Genomic DNA, 8,804 nt, shown 5'->3' on the forward strand with positions numbered 1-8,804 from the left:
TCTATAGTAGAAGAAGGATTATAAAGGTTTTACCTATATTTCCCCTATATTTCCCCTATCTGGCCCCGGCCCTCAGGTCCCAGGGGGGCCACACCTACCATTTATACAAAATTGTTTCCCCTTCACCCAAGGGTGCTTCATACCAAATTTTGACAAAATCCAGTCAATCCTACAAAAGAAGGATTTTGAAGAATTTGCTATGTTTCCCCTATTGGGCCCCTCCCTTCTGCCCTCTGGGGGGCCACACTCGCTGTTTATACGAGGCCATTTTGCCTAAGGATGCTCCAGACTAAATTAGGATAATATCCCTTAATCCCTATGGTAGAAGAAGGATTATAAAGGTTTTACCTATATTTCCCCTATCTGGCCCCGGCCCTCGGGTCCCAGGGGGGCCACACCCACCATTTATACAAAATTGATTCCCCTTTACCCAAGGATGCTCCACACCAAATATGGACCAAATCCTTTCATTCCTACAGACGGAGAATTTTAAGGAATAATTTGCTAAGTTTCCCCTATTGGGCCCCACCCCTCAGCCCCTAGGGGTGTCAGACACACCGTTTATACAAAATTGGTTTCTATTCAGCCAAGAATGCTTCAGACCAAATATAGACTAAATCCTTTCATTCCTACAGAATAAGAAGGATTTTAAAGAATTTGCTTTGTTTCCCCTATTGGGCCCTGCCCTTCAGGCCCCTGGGGGGCCCACCCACGGTATATACAAAATTTGTTCCCCTTCACCCAAGGATGCTTCTGACCAAATATGGAACAAATCCTTTCATTCCTACAGAAGGAGAAGGATTTTAAAGAATAATTTGCAATGTTTCCCCTATTGGGCCCTGCCCCTCAGGCCCCTGGGGGCCAGACTCACGGTTTATACAACATTGGTTTCCCTTCACTCAAGAATGCTTCAGACCAAATATGGAACAAATCCTTTCATTCCTACAGAAGAATTTGTTTCCCTTCCCCCAATGTTGCTTCTGACCAAATTTGGTCAAAATCTGCTCAGTCGTTCATGCCCAGTAGCGTTTTAAAATAAAAGTCCTTCGGACCAGATGAGCTAAAAAAAAAACCACCATCAGACATGTTTCTCCTGTACTCTACATGTGCTTTCCTGTTCTCCGTTTGAAAAAGAAAATTATATTTATAATTACCAAAGAAAAGACAGCTCGCATGTGCTATTATTCTTAAAACGTCACTATAAAGTCATCACTGTATGCAGCGTAACCGCATATAAATATAATCGCGTCATCAGTTTTGATACGCATCTCTGCGTCACTGAAAGCATTAGAATTAACAATGATATATTGAAGTATTTTTACTGTTGTAAGTAGAAATGCTTTGGAGAAAAATTATCCATCACTATTGTGTGAGGCTCAAAATGCTTGGGTTGATATATTTTTTTAGGTTCAAATATTTTACTTTCTCAGCAAGTGGAAGCAACAGCAAGGAACAAAAACATTTCAATAAATTTTAAATATGATTTTTTTTTAATTTACAACCCAGTTAAAAAGCCATGAACAAGATGTTTTTATTAGTCCAGATTTTAAATATGATATCACTACTAACAAGTACAGTTATCAATTTTTATACACCTATTACCAAAACGTCTTGTATAAAGCTATTACTGTCAATAGCATGTTATATAATGATAATAAAATAATATATAACACTTGATATAGGCTTTACAGCTATATACAGTTTATACAATCAATACAATTAGCATTTACATTAATCAATATACTTTTCTTTTACAGGAGCTGCCTTAGCAGGCAATGACTACTAGTCCTATGCCACCTGCAGCTGGATAATATCTCCCTATGTGATAATGGGTGTATCCCTGCGGTATCGACATTTGACTTGTCAAAGTTTTCGCGTTGGCAGGATAAATGTTAACTAGTTCGTCACTTTGTTAGAAAATAAATCAACCTGATATTTCAATAAGATTGACATCAATTTCGTGTGGTTTCCTAACAAAGCGCCCATAGTTTGACGTTTACTTGTTAGGTGTTAGAGGAACTAAAAGATATCTGTTGAATTCGTCCACCGTATCCACAGCTACGCATGCGTGTACTGCTCCCTGTTTACCTAGAAAAACAGCGTCATCGTTTACGGGGTAAACAGGCTGGTGCCAGATCTTCGCATGAATCTGAACCCCAAAGGATCCATCGAAATAAAAAGCCAAAAAATCTTCCGGCTTGACGTCATCTCCGGGAAGAGCCAAAAGTGCGACAAAAGCATCGCCATTTTGTGGGAAGAACACCTGTCCCCCATCCGGATGGTAATTAGCTTCTCTTGTTAGTACGCACGTACGATCTTTTGTATCCGCTTCCGGCGGAAGTCGTCCTGTGACATAGTCGCCTCCAACAGCCTTGTTCACGGCTTTACAAAGGTCTCCTTCCCATTTGTAGATAAATTCTCCACTTACGATTCCTCCACCACTTCCGGTGCTAGAACACAACTTCCGCCATCCATTAACAGGCCATGGAGTTATTTCAACTTCCGTTTTCTCAAAGTCCGTAACAATCGTTCCGTATCCCTTCAGTGTGTTTACGTTGGCTATGACGAGAGGAACCGGATGCGGTCTGTCGTATTTCTGATCATGCACATCGTCGTAACAAGCATATCCACTCATCTCCAATGTTGCTTTTACCTGTAAATACAGTAGAATTTTATACAAACGTTAAACATTTTAGTTTGATGTTCTGTCTTTTTTTCGCTGTAGTTCTATATTTTTCAAAACACATCAGACATGAATTGTCATTCCCGTTAACTTAAGAATCCCTGTCCTATTGCAAACAAAACAATAAAGAATTCCGTTTATACAGTAACCTTTCCTCGGTTTCGTTTATGAATAGTTGTGTGGCGACAGGACCAGGGTACCGACGTTATCCAGTTACATTTTGTTGTCGCTTATAAATCGAGTCATTTCGGTACGGTGACGGTAAACTTCTTCTTCCCAATTGTAGATAAATTCTCCACTAACGATTCCTCCACCACTTCCGGTGCTAGCACACAGCTTCAGCCATCCAATAACAGGCCATGAAGTTGTGATCCCTCCGTCAGTGGACATAACCACGAATAATGAGAGCCGTTACAAATCCCCATTGACTCCATGAGTATCTCGCCCCCAACCCCACTCCATTCCCATCCCCCACCCCCTAATAATCCATAATTTTTGATTCTATTCATAGATGATGTATTTTTTCATCTTGACTTTTGTTTCCATTCATAAATGTGAAAAAGAAGAAAGGCATATCCTAAGAATATGGTAGATACTCGCCCACCTTGGGTTTTATTCCAACTGATGATAGAATAAAAAAGGTGAGAAAAAACGTATTTTTTCCCGATGATGTGTTTTTAATGACATCGTTGACATTTTAGGCATTTAGCACCCTGGTAAAATACTAGCTGACTCAACTATAGGGAGCTTTGACCAATATCACAATAACCAATTGAACACTCGGGACGACTTCTATCCTGGAGCACTTTGAAGTCGGCATCAGATCCGCGCTATCACAAGGAGGCAACGACATCAACATACCCTGGCACACTTACACGCATAAACAACACATATGGATTCACGTCCTTAAAAGACATTAGCTGTTAATAGGACGTTTAACAAAATTAAACCAAACCAAACCAATCTTTCCTAGCGGTAGAGTGAGTCACCCTGATATATATAATAGCTTCTCCATACCGACTCGACAAGGAAGAATTGCTTCCTAGCTCATTCGGTAGAGCATAACACTATTAAGTCAGAGTTTCTGGATTGAACTCAATGCGGAGGCATTGAATAAATAACGACCTCTGTCACACATTTATTTGAGTATATTACTTGAAGGCATATTTTAAGGGTGTTATAAACCTCTAGGTTTATGTTAAAATACGACGTTATATGTATCTACCTAACGATGTATTTTTGATGACGTTATCAACCTTATGAATTCCTTTAGAGTACATTACTAACAATAAGCATTCAGGTTGTCGGTGAAATATGCCGTAATGAAGATTAATAATCTCAAAGTACAGTGTAGGTATGTTGGATAGGGAAAATTTACCTGAGGGTGTGTCCCTGCAGGAAGGGAGAAAGAAGTGTACCTGTTGCCCCCATTGCATGATCGTAAGAGGCGACTAAATTTGGAATCTTATCTTTTCTCTTCTTTCTAAACAACTTCTTCCTAATGTCTCCCTTGACAATACCTCACTTTTGGCCTTTAGTTGAACGTTCGCCCCTGTGAGGAAGGCTTTGGGGTCTGTCCCCTGGCCGAGACATACCATAGTCTGTAAAAATGGTAGTTTTTACTCCTGCTTAGCGCTCAGCGATTTAGGAGTGGAACGACTTGTTCGCCCGTTGTCAGTATACTGTGACCGGGTGGGGTGTCTTTGGCAGTATGTTTCAGTGAGGTAGCACTATAGAGTCGGCATCAGTTCAGCGCTCTCACAAGGAGACAAACACGAACATATCGCAGCCTCCCAAAACAAACACGCATACACTACACACATGCATCTTGGACACTGGCGAAGCCGTCCTAATATGACCATAGCTGTTGATAGGACGTTAAACAATATTAAACCAAACGCAACCTGAAGGTGTAGAATTTGAGTCTGAACCGAGGCTTATAGAAACGTTGATTAGGCATGTGCGCTGTGTAAGGGCTGCACCCAGGATAGATTTTTCCTGGACCACATACCTATATAATGATAGACTCTTTTTCTCCCACCTTGTTCTACTAGGCAATTCGGTAAAGAGCGGCAACAATACTCTTGAATGACGTCATTAAAATATACATCTATAACACTGCACGTACGAAGTAAATCCATTAAAGTGCCAAACGTCTGTTTGATTTAGAACTGATCCTGCGGTTACAATAAGTCCAAATAGTGGGCCGGTAGTGCTTGTACTATCCGAGCCCCGAGTCCCAAGTCCGACCCTCCCGGGTCCGACTATCCCTACTTCCTGTCAAGTGAGTCCGGCATACTTTAATATAATAATATAAATCTACATTGGTCATATTTTTGTTTTTATAATAGATCATCTTTGACATCCATGGATCAAGCCTTAGTTATATCATTAATTCTTTCATTGCAAATTGTTGACCAATTATAGATTAAAATTACTTATTTTCTCACGGGAGTAGCAACAATGTACAGCACAAATGTCCTTGTGTCAAATTTTGTTTTGACATTTAAACATCTGTGACCTTCCAGGGGGTCCTCCGAGTGCAACCATATGCAACAACAAAAGGCAGTAGTTGTTTTATGAAAAAATGGCAAGTCAATCATCTATTCTTTCATAAAGCAGCATTTTGATCATGCTTGTTTCAGGCAACACACTGACTGAGATTACGTTTGCCAAATTTGATCAAAATCAACAACTGATGTATCATGTTTAACATTTCAAGTTGAAGCATGTTTTAAACATGTAAGTGTTTCCTTTTCTTTTAAATGGTCTGGCTTTGGCCGTTATCAGCTAGAGTTTTAAAAGGCTCAAGTATGTTTCATATGAGAAATTCAACACGTGTCAAATTACCTTGAGAACAACATTTCAAAATAAGATATACATGTACAACTGAACTTTCCAACGTTGCTTTATTACGATAACGCTCTCCATATTTTCGCTTTAAGTTTTAAAAAACCTGTTTCATAACTGTTGTAAAATAAATAAAGTTCATATTTATATAAATAGAATTACAGGTGACGAAAAAGAAGGAGAAATTTCAGAAGAGAGGTGTGGCGCAATTTGGCCTGTTTTGAGCTAACGTTGACCAACATTAAACTCAAAAGTGATATTGTCGATTTCGGCAAATAGATATCTAACCTGGATTTAGTGTATCCCAATGTCTATGAACGGAAAACAAATCTTAGGTATATGTCGTTCGTTAAATCTGACAGACCGTCAAAATTGCTACTTTGAACAATATGCAATAAAGCATGAATATGTTTTATACATAAAGCGCAAGAAGGCACCACTTTTTAGGCTTTAAAACTTCTGAAACAAAGTGGTACTGGCATGCGCTACTACCGCTATTTTCAAAAATTTGAAAAACATAATCTGACCAATTTTCTTATCAGGTTATTGCATTCCGTCTTGGACAAAGAAATGAAATACCTTGTACCGTCACAGAAAGACGTATCCTCGATACCTCAGGGGTTACACTCACTTCCGCGCTGTGCAGAGTGCGAAAGTGAGCGTAAGCCTGGAGTATAAAGACTGAGCAAGCCGTAGGTCAGATAGATAAAGGGGTTGTACATGCATTTCAAGATTGGGAGGTCAAACCCATGTCCTGGATAGTGTATGATGTAGTTTATCAGTACAGTGCATATATACAGTGCAAATTCTCCTTCAGCACAAGGTCACGTGGTAATCCCATGATATAGCGATAGTATTTCCAGCATTCGGTGCGTTTTTTTGTTCCCAGCGATGTTAAATGTCAGAGTTCAACTCCTTTACGGATCAGTTAACATCGTGGTTTATATTTAACATCGAACTTTCGTTTTGAACTATATCTGATAACGAGTGGTTTATGAAGGTTGTTGAGTATTATTGTGGAAGTTTGCGTTCTTTTAGAGGATTATTACAGTGACCTGTGAGGCTTTATGAACTTTACGACGCAATGGCGTCCAGTAGTAAGGATTATGCAATTTTAGAAAGACTAAACCAGGTGACGGAGGAATGGCTCTCAAATGAAACTGGGCCAATTCCTGCAAGCAAGAAACTATTGACACAATAAGGAAAATGTCCCCCTGTCCTTCACATATCGACATGTGTGTGAAAGTGACGATTTGTTTCTAAAATATCAGTTGGAAGTGCGCTCCGGGCGCGGGTCGAATATTTCCCGCATTTTATAACGGGCCGGAGTTCTGACGTTAATCGACGACAGACCGATATGAAAGAAATCGATAAATTGTCAGAATAATTCGGACTAGCAGTCAAACGGACCAATATTGGACAAATGATTATTTCGACATATTCGTTAAACTACAAAATGAGCAAATGCAGGTTATGGCTGGAATATTAAAAGCCATGTCGGGAAATCTGACAAAAGCCCAAGGACAAGATCATGACACGTGACCGTGAGTGACAAGGGCCAACAGCTCCAAACGTAAACAAACCTACGGCACAAGATGGCGACTTGTACGACAAGTTGGTTGTTAGAATACCACACTCAGGACGTGAACGTGTCAAAGATATAAAATAAAAAAAGGAATTCAATTGTATGTGTGTGTTATGCGACGAAAAGAATCCGATGTTTTTTTTTACATAATTTCATGCATTCGAAGACGCGTGCTCTGTTTTGTTGTGTTACGGCCCATCGGTAATGAGAGTAATGTAGGGGGCGGTCAACAAGGCAAACAGACAGATTCTACTATAAGTCGTAGGTGGGCTAGCAGATTATGACAAGGTGGCCATTCGTCCTGCATGAGGACGACACTCACATATACAAGCATCCTAACATGCTAGTACTTAGTTTCTAAAGCAATTAAGACTATTTACAGCCTTATTGTCATGCATGCGATCAACCATTTACAGTCAAACACTTGATGAGTGAATGCACTGATTTCAAACAATTACGTGACAGATTTTATGATGTAGCGTCTATGAAATGATTATTCGAATCAGTTTATGTGCAATAAATATTTGACTTTTTACACTCTATTGATCTTTCCAATAAAATATGATATATTGTGCAGCCCTAAATGACTCACATTGTCGATGGACATCCATTACACAGCCCACTAGCGCATAGTATATTCCCATGTCAGGTACATATGTAGTCACACGGCTAACGCAGGGTATACCGTCCTCATGTGCACCCACACATGCATTTTCATAAGGATCTTGATATTTTACAAAACACTATTTATACAGAGTAAGTGCATTGCGTTTGTAAAAACGATTTACTCGACAGAGCGTATCTCGCCCGACAACAAAAATCGTAACGACCTCGACCTTGTGAACCGGTGTAAGCACGTGATATGTACATTTCATCAGTCCGCATTTCTTGCGCTTCACATATTACCTTCTCAAAACAAGCCGTCTTTAACCAAGTGATCTAACTAGCAGCTATAGATGTTTATATTACCGAGGATCCAAAGTAACAGCGAACTCATTTTAAATTACGACATAGGGTGAACTTCTTATCTATAATTGGTATAACAACAAATGAATTGATTGTGTAGTCATGTTAATGAACATCGGACAAGATTTGTATATGTTGTGACTATCGACTATCGGCTACCAAATGTGTTCTCCTTTAGTTTACGTAGAAACACGAACCATATATTAGGAGTTTGTGCGAAATTGTGAACTTCCGGTATGAATAACTAAAATAGTTCCCACTTGCGCAGAATAAATGTACATCACGTATATATGATATATGTTATGTATAAAAAGTGACTAATTTGTTGAATTCTGTGAATAGGTAAAAACGACTGCATTGACTAATTTTTAGTCCAAAGGGCAATGTTAGTACGCCCTTTCGCATTGTCCGTCACCCGTCAGTCTCTCGACTGCATTGTATTCCTTTAAAACGCTACTAGTCCAGAACGGCTGGGTGGATTTAGAGTACTTTTGGTCTTGATATTTGTTGGTCAATGGGTTAAGAATAGTGTTGCCAACGTGAGGTCAGAGGAGGGGCGGTTCTATTAGGGAATATTCGGGCTGCTATACACTAATAGGAAATATTAGGGTGAAACATTTATTTTATACGGAAGGATAATGTAACAATGAATATGCATAATACTACTCTTGAACTCGTCGCTTGAGTATTTATTCTTGTAAAATAGACCAGGGGGATCTG

The 8,804-nt window shown here is 39.5% G+C and overlaps 1 protein-coding gene across 2 annotated transcripts; it reads right to left on the reverse strand.

Moving 5' to 3' along the window:
• Nucleotides 1-1,807: 1,807 nt before the first annotated feature.
• On the reverse strand, nucleotides 1,808-7,811 carry LOC110450955. 2 transcript variants are annotated; one of them, XM_021498769.1, is made up of 2 exons: nucleotides 7,711-7,811; nucleotides 1,808-2,653 (listed from the first exon to the last, which is right to left on the reverse strand). In XM_021498769.1, the coding sequence occupies exons 1-2, from the start codon at nucleotides 7,723-7,725 to the stop codon at nucleotides 1,997-1,999; spliced, it is 672 nt and encodes a 223-aa protein (XP_021354444.1). In that variant the 5' UTR covers nucleotides 7,726-7,811; the 3' UTR covers nucleotides 1,808-1,996. The 2 variants fall into 2 exon arrangements, with proteins under 2 accessions (XP_021354444.1, XP_021354445.1); XM_021498770.1 differs by lacking the exon at nucleotides 7,711-7,811 and adding an exon at nucleotides 6,113-6,195.
• Nucleotides 7,812-8,804: the final 993 nt, after the last annotated feature.

This window comes from Mizuhopecten yessoensis, unplaced genomic scaffold, assembly GCF_002113885.1.
Source record: "Mizuhopecten yessoensis strain PY_sf001 unplaced genomic scaffold, ASM211388v2 scaffold5547, whole genome shotgun sequence".
In the NCBI taxonomy this organism is placed as follows: domain Eukaryota; kingdom Metazoa; phylum Mollusca; class Bivalvia; order Pectinida; family Pectinidae; genus Mizuhopecten; species Mizuhopecten yessoensis.